This window comes from Lissotriton helveticus, chromosome 9 (genome assembly GCF_964261635.1).
Source record: "Lissotriton helveticus chromosome 9, aLisHel1.1, whole genome shotgun sequence".
NCBI lineage: Eukaryota > Metazoa > Chordata > Amphibia > Caudata > Salamandridae > Lissotriton > Lissotriton helveticus.
This window is the reverse complement of record NC_136070.1, coordinates 825,730,971-825,755,794: the sequence shown is the minus strand read 5'-3', so window position 1 is coordinate 825,755,794 and position 24,824 is coordinate 825,730,971. Positions and strand designations below refer to the sequence as shown.

The 24,824-nt window shown below is 41.6% G+C and overlaps 1 protein-coding gene across 1 annotated transcript in view; it reads left to right on the top strand.

The window, feature by feature from the left end:
• The window catches only part of LOC144783003 (putative G-protein coupled receptor 132), a 170,941-nt gene that overhangs the window by 52,953 nt on the left and 93,164 nt on the right, over positions 1–24,824 (top strand). Inside the window, exon 2 of the mRNA XM_078662206.1 lies at positions 15,810–15,903. Within this exon, the coding sequence (XP_078518332.1) occupies positions 15,839–15,903 (65 nt within the window). The 5' untranslated portion in view covers positions 15,810–15,838. The remainder of the gene's footprint in view (positions 1–15,809; positions 15,904–24,824) is intronic.

The window sequence follows — 24,824 nt, the reverse complement described above, 5'->3', positions numbered from 1 at the left end:
AAGTCATGAAACCTCTCTCCTGCCAGAGCACTCCGAAGTCGTGTACAACTCCGAATGCGTAACGTGAATCTGTGTAAACATTAACCTTCAGGTTCTTGGCATGTATACAGGCTTGTGTCAGAGCGACTAGCTCTGCTGCTTGAGCGGACAGAGTATCAATACGGTGTGTTTCAATAACTTCAGTGTCAGTAGTCACTGCATACGCGGCGACTAGTTCTCCTGTACTAGTTCTCATACATGAACCATCCACATAAAGTGTCAGGTCAGGATCTGGTAACGGAATATCTGTCAGGTCTTGTCTTGGCTTTGTCGTAATGTTAACTACTTCCACACAATCATGTGTGTCTGGATTTGAACTAGCTGATGGTAACAGTGTAGCAGGATTCAGGACGTTGCAGCGTCTAATTTCTATGTGTGGCTGGAACAGTGTCAATTCATAACCTGTTAAACGTGCAATTGTCAAGTGCTGAGTTTGTGTTCGGTTTAAAAGAACTTCTACTGAATGTGGAACTTGTACTGTCAGGGAATGTCCTAAAACTATAGAATCACTTTGTCTGATAGCTAGTGCTGTGGCTGCAACTGACTTGAGGCACGCAGGCAACGCCTGGGCGACTGGATCTAATGTGCTAGAAAAATAAGCACAGGGCTTGTATTGACCTGCTTGATCTTGTGTGAGGACAGATAATGCTGTACCTTCCCGTTCTGTAACGAAAAGTGTAAAAGGCTTACTGTAGTTCGGTGTAGCTAGAACTGGAGCTTGACATAGGGCTTTCTTTAACTCGTTGAAACTAAGTGTATGGTCAGATGTCCAAGGGAGGACAGTCGATACGGCTGCCTCCTGTGTCGTTAACTGTATCAGTGGCTTGGCTAGGAATGCATACTGGGGAATCCATTGTCTACAATAAGAAGTAAGGCCGATAAAGGCACGTACCTCCTTCTGGGTTCTGGGCTGGGGAAGACTCGCTATTAACTGGATACGGTCGGGTGTCAACTGCCTACCCCTCTTGGACAGCAAGTGTCCTAAGTATACCACTTGCTGGACACAGAATTGAAGCTTCGAAGGTGACACCTTGTGCCCCATCTCGGCTAGAAAATACAGAACTGTAAGTGATGCTTGCTCGCAAGCACGTTCAGAACGGGCTGTGATCAGTAGATCATCGACATACTGGAGCAGGGCAGTGTCAGTTGGCATGTGAATGTTGTCTAGTTGTCTCTTGAGTGCTTGACTGTAAATACTAGGGCTTTCTGTGAAACCTTGAGGAGCGCGTGTAAACATATAGCTCCTTCCATTTAAACAGAATCCGAAAAGAAACTGGCTATCTGGATGAATTGGAACACTAAAAAATGCATTCTTGAGGTCAATAACAGTGAAAAACATGGCTTCGGAATCAATGGCTGTTAACAGGGAAGAAATGTCTGGAACAACTGGGTACTGAGGAATAATACATTTATTAAGCTCTCGTAAATCAATCACTAATCGATATACTGGGGGTGCATTTGGATCAGTACGTTTCATGACTGGAATGATCGGAGAATTGCATACATTGGAGTCAGTTTCTACAACTACTCCTTGAGCCATGAGCTCGTCAATAATTTTGGATAAGGCTGCTACAGCCTCAGGTGGCAATCTGTACTGCCTGATTCGTGGTAACACTACACCTGGTTTGAGAGTCACACGATAGGGTGTGATTTGCATGTAACCTACATCAGTTGGACCTTGCGCCCATAAATGCTGCGGAACATTAGACAATCTTGAATCAAAATCTCGTAATACATAGTGACCCTTGAAGTCACGTAGGAACAATCGTATTCCCTCTGGGGAACAGCAAATAACTGCACCTAATTCTTTCAATGTCTTAATGCCTAATAGATTTTCTGGACATGACTTAGTAAGTAACAGATCAGTAGTACGGGACAATGGACCTACTTCTAGAGTAACTGGCTTTGATATCTCATTAACTATGGGTTTTCCTGAAAATCCAAGGGAAACATTTCTTGAGCCTGAGAGCGGAGCCCCTGGAACTTCGGCGTGACTAATTGTGGTCCTACTTGCCCCTGTATCGATCAAAAACTTTCTGTCTTTCCCTAATACTTGACTATGAACATAGGGACCTTCTTGGTCTACAGGTATCTCGATGAGAGGCAAGCCTACCTCCCTCTCTAGGCTGTTTCATGAATATGACTGGTACTCTGGATACTCGGACTGTGCGTACTGGTACATCTGCGATGTAACGTGCTGTGTTGCAGCAATAGGCTGCGGTACCGTAACTGTCTGTGGTGCATTCTGTGACTGAGGAGTCTGTGAAACTTGTTCTTGTCTCGACGGACGTGGTCTTTCTTTAGTCTTACCAGTAGCTATGTTGTGTTTCAGAACTGCACACTCGTTTATAAAATGACCTGGCTGTTTACAATAATTGCAGTTCCCTTTAACGGGAGCCGCAGGGTGACTGGCTTGATTCGGACCTCTCTTCTGACTGTCTTGAGGAATAGACTGTGCAACTAGCACTTTCATTTTCGTGTCTTTCATACGTTTTCTTTCGTGTTCTTGCTCTTCTCTGATTCTATTCTGGTGGTACTGGAGCATCTGGAGCATCTGGGACGGAGTATTTGCTTGCCAGGTGCTTTCGACTTTCAAAACTCGGTTTTTAATTTGTGGACTTGAATTCTCGACTAATTTGGTAACGAAAAGATGAGGGTATGACTCACTACTTGTCTTGAGACCACTGTTAATACTGAAACATTTCTCAAATCTAGAATAAAAATCACTAATATCCTCATCTTGTTTCTGTTTACAGGCTGAGATTGCATCCCAGTCTTCTTTCCTAGTTGTCAATAATCTGGGTAAAACTTGAATCAATAATTCTGGTAATTCTTTACATTTATCTCCTAGACCGGTACCTGGTACTCGTGCCTTGTCTTCAGCTTCTAGAGCTGTCCAATCGATCTTTTTCTCTCCCACCTCCCATTCTTTTTCCTTTAACTTTTCATACACCCCTGCGGGTAGCAGGACCTTTAACATTTTAATGATATCGGGGTAAGTGTATTCTCCCATACGGAGCATGTCTTTTAATTCTCTATGGAACCCCGCTGGGTCTTTGTCGTGACAGGGGATTAATTTCTTCATTTCAAGGAGTTCCATCTTTGATATCGGAGTGTATACAAACACTCGTTGCATTACGCCACCCGCCCCTTGGACTGGGTGGACTTCTCGTAACGGATTCTGTCTGTCTATGTAGAATGGTTTACTTTCTGGGGGTGAGACATGAACAAAATGCGGGTTCAGGAACGTTCTATACTTGTGGCGCTGTTCTAGAATGACACTAATTAAATCGGTACCTAGACCTCTCCATCTGTACTGGAGTAACTCGTTCAGGATATCATGTAACGGGCCTGGATCAGAATGTTGACCCTCATACTGAGTAATGAGGTGCTGGATCATATACATACCCACCAGTCGTTGCTCGGCTGGGGGCAATTTCAGAAACATTTGTGCCACTATTTCGTCTGGAAAAGTGGTAGAATCAGTAATCCATCGGACTGCTGATCGGGCTAGTTCTTGTTCATGCATGGTACTTAATTCACTGTAACCGACTCGTGATTTCAGGATGTGATCGGTAGCTTGAAATACTTGTTCTAGGGAACCTTGTTCTGGTGCTAGATGATGAAAAATAGACTTAGGTTCTGGACGTAAATGGCGATCTGGAAATCTGGATTTTCCTACATACGCTATTCTGGCGGGATTCTCGTCTTCCTCTTCAGGATCAGAGATACTTTCTTTCTCGCTTACTTGTGCTGCTTTACGCTGTTCGTGTAACCTTATTATTTCTTTACGAATTTTCTTGTACATACTTTCCATGGCACTAATGGTCTTGTGCTTACCCTCGGCTATATTATCACTCCACCTTGTCAGGATTCTCATTTCGGCGGGATCTTTAGACGGATAATCTTGTTCTCTTATTAAACAATTGATCAGGAACTTTAATATCATGAGCTGAATCTCGGCTTTCCTTTGAGACATAATTTCGCCAATACTTTCTGGATCATCCCCTGTACGGATGAAACGATATATTCTGTCTAGTTCTTCTTTCATATTTGGTAAGGTGACTAGATACTCGGTCACCCTTCTTACGCGTACGGAATATAAAACCATATTATACTCGCCTGGGACTGTGTCATAGACACATTCGGCAAGGGCTTGTCTGATTTCTGTAACAGACTTATTGCTTTTAGGAGTACGCTGTGATGCTTGAGCATGTAATTCGAGTGCTGATAAACGCTTGTGTGGCGGCGGGGTTTGAGGAGGACCTCCTCCTGCGGCCCCTATACTAGAATCGTCGACTGACATTCTTCGTGCTTGCAGGGTCGGTAATTGTAACGTGGGCTGAACTTGTATGGCAGGCTGACCCGGGGGTACCGTAACAGGTACTCCGGTGTCTGGAGGAACGGGAAGTGCCTGATTTACAGGGACAGGTGGAGCGCGAACTGGATTTGCATATTCTGGAACTGTGTCGTCCAAATAGGACGAAATAAAAATATCAGCTGCGGTCGGTTGGTGACGTAGCTTGGTCGGAACTAATGGTGGCGGGAAATTACTGGGTGCCTCTGGGGTCGCTTTTGGCAAGCCTTCGGCAAGGAGAGGATACATACCCTTTATAAGGGCATGCCTCTGTCTGTCTGACTGTTCGACTTTGACTTGTTCACCTATCTCGATTAATTCTCTTTCTTGGGCTCGTTCTTGGGATTCTCTACTTAACTCTGACTTTCTGACTTCCTTTTCCGTTCTTCTATGAGCTTCCTTGCGCCATAACTCGATGGCATCTTTCTGTGACTGTCTGGCTTTCTTTTTCCATAATGCTTCTTCTACTCGCATGATACATTCGGCATCCCATGTACCCGATACGGGCCATCTATACTTTTCTTCTAACTGTTTGGTATACTCTACCCATAAATCTAGATACAATATGGCGCTTATGCCATGTTTCTGATACATAAAGTGACCTGGACTGTCCCTAGGCGGAACAGGAACTGCTGCTTCCAGCAGACCCTTTCTAGTTTTTAACTGACGTAACTTGGAAAAGAGCGGCATTCTAAACTTGAATCGGAACACAATACAATACACGAAAAACAATAACAATTGGGAAAACAATTCAGGCATACCACGACATTGGAAATACATTAAACAACATTATAAATAACAGTTCGAACAGAATACTCCTTGAAAATACTGAAAACAGAAACAGAACAGAATTCTCGAGAACGGAACAGACTAGAGTTACTGGATGCACTGCTGTAACAGTACGGAACATACCGGTCCCACTAAGGAACGCATCAAGACCCGTATCCACCTAGGTGAACACTTCGTTTGTGGGCTTGGGTACCACCAACCCACGGACCAGGAGTCAATTTAGACTGACCCTGTCTAGACACTACCCCAGCAATGGTACTCACCGGGCAGCACGGAACGGAAGGCCTCGGACGGGACTGGACTACGACGGACTTCGGACTTCGGACTTCAGTTACGGGTGGGCCTCCGGATACCTCGGACCTTGGACTCTCGGCTTGGGCTCTGGTCGGGACTCGCCGCGTTCCTCCACCGTCTCGTTCGGATGCTGGACCGCCTCCTCCGTCTCCTCCGTGGGCCTGAGGGATACTTGGAGCAGAAATATCTGCCAGTGCACGGTATGGTTCCGTCACGACTGCAGAGGGTCAGGGGGTCGGCGTGGCTTCACCGACGCGTGGGGAAAGGGCAAGTCCCTATTCGGGCGCCATTATGTGGTAAATAAATAAATAATACCCTATTTTTGACTAGACTTATAGCATAACAGATAGCTCAATAAAATAAGAGTCAAGATTCGAGGTAGTAGGAGTTTCTGCAGGTTTATTACAGCATAAGGACAGGATCAGGACAACCTGCATAGGAATAGGACAATAAGGCCCGGCAGCTGCCGGGGCTGGGTCTGGGATGAGCGCGCTAACATTTAATAACAAAACATTGACTTATATACATAGCGCAAACACATAGCATTACATTGCAGTGGGCGTAACAGTAGGTGGAGTAGAAGGCGTGACGCGTAGCAGTCGCGAGAGATAAGAGAAATAAGAGGTGTAACTGGGAGTTTACTTAGACATGTGATGGAAAACGTAACAGAATATGTCATGAATGGGCGGAAACATTGGAGGGGGCTACCTAAGGAGCCGGGACCTCTAACCTAATGGTGCGCGAAAACTGGCAATGACGTGTTACTAGGAGAAGCTGGGGGCTACGAACTCTGTGCTAGGAGCAGAGACTAGAGTCTGAAGGGTCGGAGCGACATGTACCTAAACCCTATCTGGTATCTAATGTTTAGGGAACATGTTGATATAAACTAGAAGTCATGAGGGGAGAGGCTAACCTGATTCTAAGACTGGACCATGCATTATTCTACATGTAGTGCGTGATGAAGAATACTAAATGACCATTAAATACAGTATTTCTCTAACGTGGAGACGAGAAGGCTAGACAATGACGGAAACTATTGATGCAGTTCAGTAGCTTAGGAATGCAGAGGAGGAGGACTGAACTGATAACTGGAACTATAACATACTTTTGGCAGACTCAGAGGCAGAGCCGGGGTGCACCGGGCACTGCAAGGCAGGAAGTGAGTGAAGGGTCGAGGATACAGGTGGGGGCTGTATCGCTCCTTAGCGAGGCTTTCAGGAGACAGGAGCTGAATCTGTGGTCCGGGCCCTTTTGAGGCCTGGAAACGGGGACTTTATAATTGAATAACGTGCACACTGAGAAACGTGGCAACATTACTTACATAGGCCTGATATTCGTAGTATTCACGAGGATTGGAAACTAACATACCAGAGGTGGACACAACTGTAATTGCGTCTTTAATCAGGCATGGGGAATAACATATGCATATTGGTCATGCACACATAACATATGATGGATGAAGCGTAGGGACACAGAACATGGCAAAATTTACTTTTCCACACCATCACCACTGTCTTGCCAGAAACCAAAGTGCCCACTATATTTCATTATTAACATCCTGTGGTCACGTGCTTCCCATCCCAGCTCTCTTCACTCTCCTCTCAATCTCCTGGGCTGCAACTGTTACCAGAAGCTGTCCAGTTATAACTGCCTGCGCGTGAGAGCGCACGAGCTGTTCACCCGAATACCACCCGCTTTGCATACTGCAGCCGAAATAGATTGAGGCCAGCGGTCGTTCCTCCTTTTTTGCGGTATTCTGCTCGGCAGGGTGATGCACGAAGCCTCCCCAGCACCATCCGTGTTACTCTGTTTGCTTGAACAAAACGCGCATGCGCATATACGGCAGCACCATTTTATTGGGCAGTTGTTTTGCCAACTGAAATGAACACGGTTCTTGTAAAAGGCTATTGCTTTAGCCAGAGGAGAAGTTGGCCACTCAGCCAGGTCCGGGAACTGGGAGGAAGACTGCAGCCAGGATGGACAAAGAGGACTTTCATCCCTGGATCATGTCAGCCCATCCAGCCTGAATGCCGCCTTTCATGCCAGCCCAGCCCAGAGTTAAAGTTAAAGTCAGAGTGTAGCAGTGCATTCTAGTCACAGAATCAAATACTCACTCACATGCTGCCCTATGAAGTCAGCAGAAAAATCAATAAAGGCAGACTGTGGTCAGCAGAACTCAGTTTTTCTCCCAGTCACAGGCTTTGCTTTGATAAACCAGTTAATCTCTTGAAATTAACCATGACTGCAAAACCAGGCATGCTTTATAGTCTGTTAAAGAAAATCTAGACCTGAAAACAAGGCGTCCCAGTGGCACAGCCCCATCATTTATGTCAACACACGTAGATTGCATATGTGGTGTGATCACACATGTTAGTTTGAAGAAGGGAGATGCAAAACTGACCGACTGTCTGACTTATTACATTTATTACAGGCTCACCACATCAAAGAATATTATGACCAGAGATCCGCATTTTTCCAAGAGCAAAATGTATCTACTTTGCCGGATTAAATACAATTTACCCGGCAGTACTGCACTCATGAGCCACTGTGATACTACCACTAACCTCTTTTTACGACAGTAGTTTGTCATTTCCGTATTTGTCCTGCATGCATGGTGAAATTGGTCATTTGTGCAAAAGAACCTATCTAATCTCTAACAGCTCTCGAACACTCTGCTCTAACAGCATTGCCTTTACTGCAGGAAAAAACACATAGAGTACATGCAGGGGCCTTACGTTTTTGTTAGGAGCTGGCAGCCAAGTCTGCCAAAACCCGGGGTGCAGAATATTCAAGGTACCTACACTCGATTCCACCTCATGTCCCTCCCTTTCTTCCACCCCCTAAACATCTTCTCTATCTTTCTGTTGTTGCTTCTTTTTCATCCCTGTGTTTGCCCTTTGTCATTTTTTCCTCTCTTTCACTTCCTTCTACTTTCCCCCTTCTCAGCCTTTCACTCTCTGTGGATCGGAGTCAAGTCTCAACATGAAAAATAAGCTTAGGTCCACAAAAATGAGTGCCCCCACCTGCAACTACTGGCACAAATTAAGCTCTACATTCAAGTTTTGCCATTTTTGGGTGTTTTAAACTACTTTAGCATTCCTGAATCTGGAGCTGGAGATTGTCTATTGAATTTAGTCCATCTGCCATGCGCAGCACGGGATTGGCCGCAGGGCTTAGCCTTCCTTATGGGACACACAATCCACTTGTTTAAAAAAAATAGTTTTTCCATCCCCCTGGACTCCTATAGGAGAATAGGGGTGGCCAGGGTACCCCTATTCTGCCCCATATAATATTTTTGATTTAATTTTCATGGCATGGGGACCAAGACCCAGTGTTGCGTAATGGTGGCTGCAATTTTTCTGGTAATGTTGTGGCCAGCCAATCAGATCGATCTAATTGATCTATTATATTGAAGTTGCATGCCCACAGGACTCCTGCGGGGCACCAGTGGACCTTAACATCCAGATAGCTATAGTTTGGAAAATTAATTACTCAAAATCTACTGATTAGATTTAACCACATCACAAAAAGCACACTTTTTGGGTAAAGATCTAGCTTTCTGTCAAATTTGGTTAAATTCTGTGCCATTTTGATTGTAGCGCTGTTCAAAAATCCCTATGCAATTTGCATGGGGAGATTCTATTTTGGAAACTCCCTTTCTCCTCCTTTCTCTCTGCCCCTGTTTGACTAATCACCACAAAACGTTCGAGGAAGGAGCTCAGTTGGATAAAATTATTTTGGGGGGAATGTTTTGAGAAGACTCCTCAAATGGCACAAAAGTTCTTAGCAAAACACAAAATCAATTTTCAATGGCATCTAGATCCTAACTATAACTACACACACATTATACATATAACTATAAATACATATATCTATATATATATATATACATACACACACACAAGTACGTACTCCTATCTATATAAATAGTTATATGTATAATATTTTTCTGTGTATGTATTTATAGTATACACATAAAACATATTTATATATATATATATATATATATATATATATATATATATACACACACACAGACTCGTATACATATTTATCTGTGTGTGTGAGTATTTCTGTCGGATGTCATCAGAGATGTCATTTGAGATATTATCAGTGATGTCATCAGTGATGTCACTGACCATGTAATGAGTGATGTAATATGTGAGGTCATAAGCGGTGCATTGCAAGGGCGTAAGCTATAGTTAGCTCACATAACTATAACTGCTGAATTTCTATGGTTTTGTACGAGTGAAATCTGAGCCTTACTTTAACATCCCTGTAACCTTCGCTTTTTCCAGAGAATATATATATATATCCACACACACACACACACACATCTATATCTATATATATTATACATATATATACACGTATATGTATATAGAAATTAATTATGAAATTATTATTTTATCAATTAAAATTGTAATAATAATTGTAATAATAAATGTAATTTAAACATAATGTTTTCAGTACAAAATCTGGTCAAATCCCCAACATTGCATGCCCATTCCATGCTTCAAATTCTCCTTTCCCCAAATTAACGCCTCTGCTTCCATAGACAGTATCGCACTCGTCCAATACCATAACGTTTGTGCCAAGGCAGCTATCTTTAACATTTGCTGAGCTCTGTAATTTAAAGGACCCAGAAATGTCACCTTAACTGATGATGAAAGAAGTCCTATCACGTGTGCCAAATCTTTTAAAATTGTACCCCCTTTCCTCAAAACTTTCCTTTTCTTTTCCCTTATTTCCTTTATCTTTCTTTTTGGTAACTGCAGTTGGCTCTTCAATGTGTTGACCACAAAACTTAAAAACTCCATGGTCTGACCTGGAGTAAATATTGATTTCTCTGCATTGACTATGAAGCAGAGAGACTCCAAACGACCTTTTACCAACACGTCAGATGGTCCTTCAACTCTTGCTTGCTTTAGTTCATTATAAATAAAATCAGCCAGATATAAGATTAGTCTTATACCAACACCTTTTTGAAACACCATGGGGTTGATGAGAGGCTGAATGGTAAATATTGAAACTGGACAGCTGACCTTTCCATCTATATTGCAATCGTTTTTACTCTCCGGATAATTCGGGATTGTAAAAAAAGTGTCCTTGAGATCTAACTTCATCAACCAATCCCATTCTAGCAAGTTATTGTTATATTCCATATAGGTACCCCATGTAGGTGCAGGTAACATTGCAACCTTTACCTATATTCTTCCCTACATTAAATACATAACGGTTCTTAGGGACTGACCTTTTACCTAGATGCGACACTGCATTCAGAATGCAGGTTTTGCCTAGTTCGAATCTCATACATTATGCATGAGGCTTCTTGGAAGCACAGCAGGGCTAACAGCAGGACTAACATCTCCTGTATAATATCTCTGTATAAAGTTCAGGCCCAACATCATCCTTTAGGCTGACACAGTAACACAGCAAGGTAGGACTCTAATCCATCTGTGCGTAGAATCAATATTCATCCTCATACTCACCATGATTTGATGTTGAGTCTTGACCTCTGGCTCAAGACGATCTATTTCTAGGTCCTCTACCTTTCTGGGAATGGAAACCAGTATGTTGTCTGTAATAACTGCCTTCTTAATAGCCAGCACTTTGTGCTCCGGAATATTGGGGCTAGTAAAATCCTCAGCTGGGAGGTTGGCCTCTCCGCCAAGCCTTTCCATAAAAACTGTTCCCTGAGAACACTCTTCTAATTCATGACTGTGCTTTGTCCAGACTTGTGAAGGCCTGGGCATTCTTCCCGATATTTTTTACCATTCCATCTCCGAACAGGAGACTTTTGCATCACTTGAGGAATATTAGATACTAAAATCTGCCAAATTCGGATTTATCCTCCTCAGAATGGTCTTTCACCTCTCGGCCAATAGACCAGCAATAGTATTTCCAGTGAAGCAAATTGCCCTTTGGCACCAGCCATGCAGAAAATGTGTATTAACATTTGTTTCCTTCATGTAGTCTTCTTCAACCGGATCAAACATTCTCGCCTCTGGATCAAGGATGTCCAGAACCTTGGCTTGCAAAGATTTCAATGATTTCCCCTGAGTCCTTGCCTAACTCAAGTAAATAAGTTATATAAATTCAGGGTCAATATGGGGGTCAAAGTCACTTTTTTATTGATATGGGAGAGTGAACACTCTGTCCTTAGTACATTTCTTTACTCCTTCTCTGCCGGTTTATGCAGTCACATTTTAAAATATTACACAACATGGTCCTGAGGCCACCGCTCTTTGCTCAAGGGATGCTTAATCTCCCTTACATCAATGATTTTTTGCCCAGAGGGTCTAAAATCCTAGATCTATTCTTTTTCTTTTTCCTTACGCCATCATCACAGTCATCATCTCGATCATTTTTCTAATCCAAGTCTAGCACATATTCGTTTAAACTTTGATGTCTATCCTCTTGATCAAGCTCATCCAGCTTGTCCCCTTCCATTGCTGTGTTAAACTGCCCATCATGCTTGTCTCTTTGGACAAAAGATCTCTTTGAGCCACTTGGGACTCTACTCTCACCCGTAGAGTGATTTCTTCTGTGCACACATTTACCTCCTGGGCCCCTACAGTCTCCTCTTCTCCATCAGAAATGGAGAAATACTCCTACTCATCTTGACTCTTTTTTCTACTCTTTAGAGTCTCTTTAATCAAATGTCCCACTGCATGCCCCAGTTCCTGTGTCACTTTTTTCCTAAAATTTCCTCCTGAGAAGGCTTAATCTCTTCCTCTGACATATTCACTCAGTTACCCGAATATAATCTGACAGATTTCAGACATATTCACTCAGTTACCCGAATATAATCTGACAGATTTCAAACAATTACTGTTTTAATATGGTGGCATGTAACAACGCTAAACTGTTTCCAGTGGTCAATTAATGTTCTGTCCCAAATTAACCTTTTTACCTTTAAACTATATATATATATATTTTTTAATTCTATCCTGCCTCAAGTGTAACCATCTTCAAAATGCGCTCCTCACACTGCTGTTAGATCGGCACAAACAGTTGATAGGCAACTGTCAGGTGTGAGGGGAAGCGCGAGCGCTCCTCACTCGCAGTCCCCTCACTTGGATAAATCAAGCCGATTGGTCCTATGCGATGCCCTGGCCTGATACCGTATGGCTGCACAGCCGAAGACTCATGTGGGTTGAGCGACCCGAGATAGGATGCGCTTCCCACCGTGTGGCATCAACAACTGAAGAGATGCCTCATGTAAAGTTGACTGAATGCTCCATGCGCAGCGCAGTTCACCGAAATGGTAATTTAATATTTTTTTTGTAAATCAGAAGCTTAATACTGTACGCTGTAACCAAAATACCACTCACTATCAAAAAGCATCATCGAAACCAGAAAGGAAGCTCCTACTTAAAAAACACAAATTAATATTTACAAATCTCCAACCTATTAATTGTGTCTTAACACAGTTATTATACAAATCAATACAATAACATACGACCAAAGATCCTATAAACCTTACAAGTCTAAACAATTTAAAAAATAAATTCAATTAATACAAAATTACAAGTATCTCCTAAGTAATACTTATCTGCTCAAAAGCAGCAAGTAAAAGCGGAGGAACATGGAACCTTGAGGGACCGATATGGACTTGAGTGATCTGTTTATTTGTGTTGTTGTTTTGAGTTCTACTGTTAGAACTTTTAAACATTTTGCTGCTCTGAAGTGGTGTATAAAAGGTTTATGCATACTACTAGCCACCTGTCTTGCCATAACATTTCTTAGGCAGAGAAAATGAAGTCTCTTGGGCAGTTGAAGTAGTGGGCTAGCTCAGGTAGCAGAAGTACTTAGACAGTGACAGCCAAGTAACTCAGACAGCAGAGATTCCAGGACCTTGAAAAGTAGGCTCCACAGGCAGTAGCGGTTTCCAGGCAGTGAGGCCACTTTGGCAGACGGTGCAGCACAACAGATCAGCAAGTGTTCCAATGGTTGTGATGGCATGCAGAAAGGGGAGGTTCACAAGCAGAAAGTTCACTGGGAAGGCTGAGAGGTTCACAAGCTGAGAGTTCACAAAGGGCAGCAGAGGCTCTCAGGTAAGCATGGGCAGAAAATTTGTTGCGCTCGCGGAATTTGCGGATTTTTGGCAATTTCACGGGTCGCGAATCGTGCGAAATTGCCCAAAAGTCCACAATTCGCGAGTTGGCGAATTTTGCTTGGTCGCGCGTTTCAAAAATACAACCTTGCGCGCGCGGCGTTGACTTACGTGATTCTGAGTTCGCCGAGTTGTTTTCCTCCTGGTTTGCGTGCGCTGCGCCATTTTGGACCTGGCTGCGTGATCGCGCAAGACTTTTCGACCGCGAGTACGTCATGGAGTCCCGCCATCTTGCACTGCGAGACTTTGAGAACGCGAATACGTCATAAGGGCCCGCGATCACGCATCGCGAGAGTAAACAATAGCAAATACGTAGATGCGACGCGCAGCTGACATCCGGAGGGAGATTTGAACAGCTCGCTTTCCCGAAGTCGCAAAAATTCGAAGCCGCGGTGAAAAAAATCTCGCAAACTCGCAAAAATAAAAAAATCCGCAATCTCACGAAAGTTTGCCAATTTTGCGAACCGCGAGTACGCTTTCACGCGAATTCACGTACCGCAAATTCACAAAATTCTCCCATACTTACTCTCAGGCAGGGTTCTCAGAAAACAAGTCTTCTTTGAATAGCTCAAGTTCATGACAGTAAGGTCCTTAAAGACAGCAGAGGTTTCCAGGTGCAGGTTCCATCACAGTTGACTCTATTTTGGCCACAGACTCCAGGAGCTGCACAGCTCTGAACACACACCAACCCACTCTACCACCATCCCAATCACAAATATCACAAACCAGAATATTAGAACTGTTTGGTGCCTCTATGCCTTACCTTCATTCTTGACCCTGCCAATAGGGATAGGTTGAAGATATAATTGGCCTATTAATCAATCATGAAAAGATCAAACTGAACATACATTGTGATTTGAACAAACAGACTTCCAGGAACACTTCTCATATCTGTGACCTTTCCATTCCTTAAGATAATTGACACACATTTTGAACAGGCAGGGTGATATAGACATGAACTTTCATATCTTTTCCGAGGGGGGGGGGTGTGGTGGTAATCCTTTCATTTCTTTTTATATGTTTATTTTATTTTATTTAACACAATTTTATGTAGCACGAACATTACCCAAAGGTGTCAGAGTGCTTTACAAAAGAACCAGTTGCGTTACATAAGGACTTTGGATTAACTGAGTTACATAAGAGATATAAACTGGAAAACAATGCAAATGTACAAGTGGAGCAAAAGGAGGGAAAAATTGCAAATGTAAAGTTTTAAAGTCACTCAAGGAAGAGATACAGACAGATAAACTCTAAAATCACACAGGAATGCTAGTAAGTACAAAGGTCTACTACATATACTAGTGGTTAGAGTTATATATACAAGTGGAATGAAAGGCGGGAAAAATTGCAAATGTACACGTTGTAAAGTCACTCAAGGAAGAGATACAAACAGATAAACTTTAAAATCACATAGGAATGTTAGTAAGTAAAAAGGTCTACTACATATACTAGTGGTTAGAGATAAATATATATACAAATTACAAATTCACTCAGGATTACATTTTAACAGCGATTAGGCTTGGACAATTTTCTAGTGAGACATGGACTGTCTTCTAAATGTGCAAATGTTCTTTCAGCTAGTTCTGGGCCGCAACTGCATTTGTGATGTATTAACACTTTGCATGCTCATGACGAGCGGCACGGTGCTCATGACGAGCTCAGCTTGTTATGAGCTGTGGAACGCTCGCATGCGGGGATAATTCCCCTGCTGTGCTGAGCGTTCCACGGGAACCGGTGCACCTGTGACGAGCTCAGCTCGTCATGAGCACAGGAGCGCCGTGCCTCATGACGAGCTGAGCTCGTCATGAGCATGCGGGCGCTGTGCGCACCCCCCTCCCCCTCAGCACAGCGGGGAAATTAACCCCCGCAACGAAGGGGTTAAGATTGTATTAAGCTGAAGAAAAAGAACAGACACCTTGATAGTATGTCACAATGGCGCTGCAAAAATTTCTACATGCAGGTGCATGACTGCCATGAGATTGAGAGCCAAAAAGTTGTCAAGGTCAATGTAAATTTACTAATATAACTCTGGCAAAACAAAATTATGGCAGTCGATTTGATGGTCCCTATGTATCTTCACTTCAATTTTTTAACCCCAATATAATGGTGCAGGAGCAAAATAAATATCATGATAGACTGAATATAAATGTAATAGCTCACCTTGTAAGATGATGCAGTATTTTGCTTACATTTGTCCTTTGTGTTTTCCAGCTGTGCGGCAACCTGAGCAAGCCCTTCTTATGAGATGGTGCATTGATTCTACTGCTGCAGACAGTGCAAGCAGAAAGATATGGGTGGGCAAAAGGTAAGGGTGAAATCCACTGAAACTACAGTGTAATAAGTACTATAATAGAAAGGGTGACTGATTGTAAATTGCGCTGGGATGTGACAATATTTAAAGTATGCAATCTATTAACAGCTCAAAGGATAAGGTTATTGTCACCCACCAACAACCAGATTGGGTAATGTTCACACAAAAACCACATTCAGGAAACAAGAGATTTATCCTGAGCTAAATGAACACATCAGTAAACATATTCCAAAAGATGAATATTCTTTATATCTTCTTTTATTATTGGTGTTGTTCTTCAAACAACACTAGCCGTCGCCAACACGTGTTTCGTCTTGGTATGAATAACCATAGACCTCTTCAGGGCTATAGCTAGATTTCGTAACGGGATCACACAATACTCTCCATAAATCGTGAGAATATGTTTACTGATGTGTTCATTTAGCTCAGGTTAGATCTCTTGTTTACAATGTAATGAGTAATTGATCAATGAATGTCTTATATTAGAACAAATGTATGCATCTCCCTGTATAGAAGGCACTCGGTTATCTTGGAACTGTTGTAATAACTTAAATGCTGTTTTGTTGCTTGGTTGACTACCTCGGTTGTTTTTTGGTGTCACAAAGAAGAGCGGCAAAGAAATATTTTTCTGATAAGATAATGAAAAAATGCAGTGAATTTCAAACTTAGGGGCAGATGTACGAAATACTTATTTTGCATTTCCTAAATAACGACTCCTTAGAAATTGCTATTTAGGAAATGCATAATGGCATGTACAAAAATAGATTCCCTAATAGGGTTTCCTACAGAGTAGGAATCGCTATTAGGAAATCGTTATTTAATTAAAGGCCTATAGGAACAAATGGTTTTACATTTCCTAATTTGTGATTTTCTAATAGAAAATCGCAAATTAGGATTAAAGCAAGAGTGATTTTCAGCCTAAGGCCTCCCTTGTTGCAGCCCAAACAAAGTGGTGCACATGAAAAGCACACACATGCCCTTGGGGCATGTGTGCGCTTTATTGCACTTTTGAAAAGCATTTCAGAGTGCTTTTTTTAAATTGCACCTTTTTATCATCGACTTTCAGTCGATGGTAATAGCATTTCCTAAATGACAAATTTACATTTAGGAAATGCTTTGTACATGTGCACTGGAAATCATAAATAGCAAATCCCTATTTGCGATTTCGGATTTGGTTGTTGCAAAATGCAAATTCTACTTGGTAGAATTTACCTTTTGCAATTTTCAGATGGCATGTGTACATGCCAAAAGGCGATTTAGCATTTCTTTGGGGGCAAATTAGCGATTTGGCCTGTTAGGAAATACTAAATAGCTTTGTACATCTGTCCCTCTGTCATAGATGATAAATAATACACTCAAATAAAAATAAATGTCACAATAATGACAATAATTTTTTTTTAATTTTTTTTAAAGGGTAGCATATATAAGATTTTTAGCATCCTTTGTCTAGTGTTTCAACTTAATAGCAAAATCAATGGACATTGTGAGCCACAGCGTTGGCGAAATTCTTGTATCACTACTGCATGGCCAGGGTAAATTGATCTGTAACATATGTATGTGCTGCAAACACATTCCTTTATTAATGCTTTTATTTATGATTTTTAGATAGTGCCACTCTTACCCCAGAAAGTGTCTGTATGCTTTAGAATACGAAGTAGGGATCATCAAAAACATTAAAACATAAACACAACAAGAAAGTCAAAAAAACAAAATAGAAAATGGTTTAGAGAAAGGGTGAAGTGGTGGATGATGGAATAATGGAAGGTAGGGTATCTAACCGGGGAGCAATTTGTCCTTCGCCTGTTGAAGAGGTGGGAAATCATTTAAATGTAGTGGCGAGCACTGAATAAAAGGGCTGGGGAGTATTTCAAAAGAAGAAAACATGTGTTCCTGTCATCTCAGATCCTCTGGGAGTGAGTTCACAACTGTGAGCACAGGGAACATACGTTTTCAGCTGAGTGGAATTTGAATATCTTTGATCCCAGTTTTCAGAACTTCTTTGCTTTATTAATTGTACCTGTAGATATGTATAAAGCAGAGTAGTTAAATGATGGTGTTTAGGAATGTCACCCTTGTACTTGAGGCTAGTAGGCTTCAACCTTATTCCGTCCTCCCTAGACAGCCTATGAATATCTCTTGATACTTGAGTTAGGTAGTCATATTGCTTGAACCAAAGGCCAGTCTGGCTGCTTGGTACAAAGGAGCTTTCATCGGTACAGACAAGTGTCTGGGTGCTCTGATGAGAAGGGTGTTTCCATACAGTGATGTTGCTCAATATTTTCCTTTAGCCTCAACCACAAAAATAAGAGATAAAAAAATGTATGATTTGTCAAATGTTTTTAGTAGCTACAAAATCAGGACACAAATGAAGAAATAGATGGTGAAGTTACAACAAAAAATCAGTTTTTCTGTTAGGGTATAAATGTAGGAATAGTGCTAGGCCTGTTGACCAGAGAAATCACAAAAAAAGTATATGTAAAAAGTGCCGGGAAACCAGCTTACTTGTAAGGTATCCTTGACTCGTCTTTTAAAGGTGGCTTGGGCAGCAAAGCTGTACTCTAGGGAGAAGGCAACATTTCACAATTTATAAAAGCAATATAGTCAAAAAAGAACTTTGTGGTCCAAACAAAGCTGACGTAAGAAGATAAATATTATGCAGAAAAAACCATGCAAATCATTTGATCGGTGGATCTAGACTTATGAATGATCAAAAACACTCACATTAAAACAATGCATCTAGTAAATGATTCAGTAAAAAGGAACTGATGCAACTGGTTAGAAAACAGCAAACAGTGTGACCTTGAATCACTGAAAAACACAAGTGGGTATTGAGAGGTGTGCCTGGCAAGCCTTTCCCAAGCTGGGAGAAAAAGATTCAACATTTTAGTGGTGAAGACTACAATAGGTAGATGCAAGGGGTCAGTTCCAAGTTTGTAGCCATTAAGGTGAGTACCAGTAGGACTGACAGTCTGAGGCAGCCATTCAACAGTGGCAGGTTCCAATGTAGTGGATGAGCTTTACGGAAATTTCTAAAAAGGTTCAAGTCCTTGCTAATATGCAGGTTAGCATTTACTGAGCACTTTGTAAACAGTTACAGTAGCCTCCCAACAACACCTCAATACCATATTCTTTAAACACCACCAACAAGGAAATCCAACAAGATAGAAGGGACCCTGGTTCAGCCCACTCTTAAAGTCCCATAAACTCATTATAGCCAGTAAGCACTTCAAACAGGCCAAAGTGCTTCAAGCCGCTGCAGCTCTGGCATTCCTATGAGACCTATCAGGGGAATGTTTGGTTAGTTGCAATCCTGAAAGCCAGTCTTAGTGTAGAGTTTCTACCTTACGCTTCTAGATGTAAAGATCTTCCTCGGGAAAAGAGCCACTATCAAGGTTATTTAAATAATGTTACCCTAACACTTTGGGGTAAAGCTGTCCACTGATCACCACCAAATTCCCACGCTATGTCATCCAATTTTCCTTTGAAAGTTATACGTCCCACCCTATGAGTGTTCAGAGGAAATCCAACAAGGAGGACTAAAACCTTCCACCAGAAGACTTCCTATGCCCCAACCCTTCTGTTTATTTGCTCATCTCAACCTCCTGAAGAGCAATGAGAATTCTATATCGCATCTCAGCCAACAACTGCAGGCACCTGTACTGTGCAGTTGGACACTCAGTGTGACAGGCTGGTCTCCAACACCACTATAACAGGCTGGAAGAGTAGCAAATAGTCCTTACCCTACTAGACTTTTCCCCCCAATTGATTGATGTCTTTCATGGGTCATTTTGGGGAAAGGAAACCTGTTCACTCGTGGCATTTCCACTACATGATTGGGTTTCCTCTCTCAAACAGCTCTATGAATTAACCATCACAATTCTTGAACTCAAAAAGTAAGCTGTTTTCTCTCATAATGCTTGATATGGACTCCATGTGTAGAACTGCATTCCTGAATGCAGGATTCATATACACAGCTGCCATGGAGCAGAAAGAATCGTTCTACACACTAATTATGTTTTAGGGAATTTAGCTGCAGGTTATTCTGTACCTTTGGCACACAGATCATGTGACATTTTCAACCAGGGCTGGAAAGGCTTTCATCATACGTGCCAACATTCTAAAACTCAAAAGTGGGAGATTTTGGAAAAAAATCAGAGGAATGTTTTTTCCCCATTGACTTATATTGAAGCAGAGGGAAGCCTCCTGCCTGAATCGGATCTATTGGCATGTGTGCACCCGGTAGTTGGTCTTCTGGTGATGGGCCATATAGGTTTTAAAGTGCGCCACAGGGGAGCAGCTCTGATGAGGCAAAGAGAATTACAATAAAAAAATGATGTTCAGTTTCGGAGCCAATAAGTGATATATGCATGCACAAATAACAGATGAGGAATACTTCCGATCACCAACCTGTGCCTGCACCGCCTAAAATTTCAGAAGCTCGAGAGAGATTTGCTGATACGTGGAGAGTGAGGAACAAAGACCACAGTCTTCTGACCTCACTCATTTCTTCTGCACAGCCCTTTCCAGGGACGGATAGTGTACCCCTGAATATCGAATCAATAATATTGATGGGACAGAATATTGAGGACAGAATATCGAAAATAAAATATCGACAGGTAAGTAGGTCCAGATTTTTTATACCGAACTCCACATATATCTACCTTTGGGGTACATATAATTTCAAGGTACGTAGATGTTGAGTTAGGAATACTAAATCTATACTTTTCTATATGCAATCGGGACTGGGAAAGGCTGCAATGAAATAACAGCATTCCACTGACTGCGAAATATAAAGAAAGCTGTGTGAGCTCCCTTTACAATAAGCATTGGCAAAGCCAATAGGTCTCACCTATGCGAGATCTATTGGCTTTGTCAATTTATTTTAGCTATATTGTACAACAGCAATGGCTTCAGTACAGCATGGATGTGTAATAGAGTTTTTTTCTTTACTTTCTGTCATGTTGCAACATAGCTAAGAAACATTGGCAAAATCAATAGATCTCACATAGGTGAGAGCTATTGGCTTTGCCGATGCTTGATTCACCCTGTAAGGATTCACCCTTTACAATGCGGTATGTTTTTTAATGTTTGGTGCAATGGACGAATTGCAGCTGGAAAGAGCATGCTACATGTGCACCGCCAGGGTGCCTTGAAAGCAACACTCCTGCTGGTCCTTTTGCGATGTTTTGACTCCTTACATCTTCTCACAATGTGTTCCTTTCAGGTTACAGATGGGGCAGAGAGTTAACCTACAGCCACTAAAATGTTTGAACCCCCAAGGCCATGCCAGCCTTTGTCATTCTGAAGTCGGTAAATTGATTCTTTCTAACTCTGCTAAAAGAAACACCTTATGTTTACATAACTTAGTGCCAGATGTATGAAGGCCCCGTGTTGTGTTTTCCTAATTGCGAATCTTTGCGATTCGCAATTAGGAAATCACAAATCAGAATGCATGAGAGTGTGTTTAACACTTTTAGAGATTCCTAGGGGATCGCAAATGACCTACCTCATTAATATTGATGAGGTAGGTCGCAATTTGTGACCCACTAAGAATAGAAAAAATCACAGGGATGGCGGCCTGCTGCTTTTAAATAAAGCATTTTTTTTTTAATACAGCCCGTTTGTCTTAAAGGAAAACGAAATGTGTTTTAAAAAAATGAAACTTTTTTTTAAATTTTTTAAGAGCAGACCACTGCCTGCTCCTAAAAAAAGTGATTTTACTAACCTTTCCAAAGGGGTGTGGCGCAGTGGCCAGGGGGCCTGACTCTGGAACGTAGGGGCTCAAGGTTCGATTTGCGGTGCCAGCGGCAAGTTCGCCCAGCACCATGAAACTCTGGGCATTAGCTCGCTTAATTTCCCCGACGGTTCCCACCGCCTTGATACCCTCGGGAGATTGTTTGCGCTTTACATATACTGGATTTAATTAATTTCATTTTATTTGCGAATGGGTTACCACCTACTTGAAGTAGGTGGTAAAATGTGAATGTTTTATGACCGCATTCAATGGTCACAAAACATTCATGCATACCGTTAGGATTCACTATTTGGAAGGGACGCCCTAATCACGCCCCTTACAAATAGCGAATCGCAAACCCATTTTGGGATTCAGTAACAGGTTACCGAATCGCAAAATTGGGTTTACTGCACCAGAAATGCATTTTTTGCAATTGCGAGGAGCAAAATGCATGATGCATCTGGCCCTTAATTAGACACTACAGAAATAACGCAAATTATGATTCAAAAACGGACTTTTGTTTGAAATTGTGTTCAAGTTTTTATTTGCATTGCACCGTAGAGACAGCCGATTTCTAGTTCTGATTGAAGGGTTGTACTCTACATATCTCTAATAAGGGAGTCCTTCGGTGTGCTTGTTCTTTATGTTCTGTAGCGTGACACGCCATTTTATAAACTGAGAAGAAATTTGAGTAAATGCGGTTACGATGTAAATCTCGCCTGATGCTGAATTAACACTTGTATGGCCCATTCCTTTCGTTATTCTGTGTACTGCGGACGCATGGATGTCGGCAACAGACTATGATTGTGTTTAAAGTTGTCACGTTACATCCTGTCCTTCTGCAGTTTAAGTTTTAGAAACATTGGGAAAAAAAGCTGAAAGGCGTTTGTGATTTATAAGCATTATTAGCAACGGGATATTTAACTTACTAACAAATATTAAGCACAACTTCTGTATTAATATCCTTCTAGATTTATATTTTAAAAAAAAGAAAGTGCTGAAGCAATGTTTGACAAATATTTAGGTTTTGCAGGACTGTCATGAAATGCTTTAAATACAAAATTTTGGAACCTTCTGTAACTGTCAAAATAACCGTCCTTAGCCTGCGCACAACCAGACTTCAAAGCGTTGCTTTCTATTTAAACACAAGATAATGACAAAGATTCCTGTGTTTCAAGTTGAACAAGAAACAAACTGTAAAAAACAAACTTTTCTACGATACCACCAAAACCACACCAGTAAGCAAAAACACAAACATTCACTAAAGAGTTAAGAAACAGTTGCCCTGGCCCTGTTTACTTGTGGGTAAACAGCCATTACTACGCGGCTGTTATTAACCTATACCAAGCGTTTGTTATAAAGCGACCTCTGTTACCATGCAAAGCCTTTACCAAATTATAATAATAATATACAAATTATGTTGTAAAGGCATGTATGTTAAAGGTACATGCATGGTAAAGGTGGTAAGGGCATATGTGTGGTAAAGTCAATCAGCGTCATTACCTTGAGACCTGAATCGGCAAAGTCTTCCACTTTAAAAAAAATGTAATAGTTCCAATGTCCCACACATTCCGGAGTGTAGCAAAGAATGGAGTGGGAATAGTAAATCTTACCCCTCTGAAGTCCAATGCTTTTCCTACTGTTGCACACACTGGAGTGGAAATAGTACATTTAACCCCCCCTTGCCCCTCCGTGAAGATCAACGCTTCCCCTAATGTTGTACAGACTGGATTGGGAATAGTAATTTTAACTCCTCTGAAGTCCAAAGCTTTCCCTACTGTTTCACAGACTGAATTGGGAATAGTAAATGTTTCCCCTCTGGAGTCCAATGCTTTTCCTACTGTTGCACACACTGTAGTGGAACTAGTAAATGTTAGCCCCCCGTGAAGTCCAGCACTTTCCCTACTGTAGCACAGACTGGAGTGGAAATAGTAAATCTTATCCCTCCGAAGTCCACTGCTTTTCCTACTGTTGTACGGACTGGAGTAGGAATACGAAATTCAGCTCCTCTAAAACCCTGCGCTTTCCCTACTGCTGTACAGACTAGAGTGGGAAGAATACATTTAATCCCTCCGAAGTCCAATGCTTTCCCTATTCTAATAGTATTTTCAGAAAATGTGTTTCCTCGTGGGGAAACAGCCATTACATTGCTGCTGTTACAACACTCACCCTTTACCACATGTTTGTTACGACGCGGCTACAGTTACCACACATAACCTTTACCATGCATGCCTTTACAACCAATTATGTTGTAAAGGCATGTATGTTAAATGTATATGCATGGTAAAGGTTGTAAGGGCAGATGCATGGTAAAGTCAATTTCCGTCATTACCTCGAGACCCGAATCGGTGAAGTCTTCCGCTTTAAAAAAAATGTTTCAAAGTCCAACACTTTCCTGAGTGTAGCACGGACAGAAGTGAGAATAGTAAATATTACCGCTCTGAAGTCCAATGCTTTTCCTACTGTTGCACACACTGGAGTGGAAATTGTAAATTTAGCCCCCCCCCCCTCCATGAAGTCCAATGCTTTCTTTACTGTTGTACAGAGTGGATTGGGAATACTAAATTTAACTCCTCTGAAGTCCAATGCTTTTCCTGCTGTTTCACAGACTGAAGTGGGAATAGTAAGTGTTTCCCCTCTGAAGTCCAATGCTTTTCCTACTGTTGCACACACTGGAGTGGAACTAGTAAGTTTAAGCCCCCCCGTGAAGTCCAACCCTTTTCCTACTGTAGCACAGACTGGAGTGGGAATAGTACATCTTACCCCTCCTGAGTCCAGCACGTTTCCTACTGTTGTACAGACTGGAGTGGGAAGAGTACATTTGATCCCTCCAAAGTCCAACTCTTTCCCTATTCTTATGGTATTTTCAGAAAATTAGTTTTGTCAAATTCAAATTCAAATTCAAAAATCTTTATTCGATTGTAGATAATACAATCATAAAAGTACAATTCATAAGTACACATTTAAAAACATTCCGGACAATTCATTTCATGTGGCATGTGAGAGACACAGTATACAGTACAAAGAAAAAGATCATACAGCGGGCACTATAGGCATGAGCAGTGTTTAGTTAAAAACATAAATTACTATATTGTTTAAAAGCACCTAAAACATTCGCAGCATAATTATCCATCCATACTTTTCCTAAAACAGATGGCTTTTTTAAAAAAGTTACAGACAA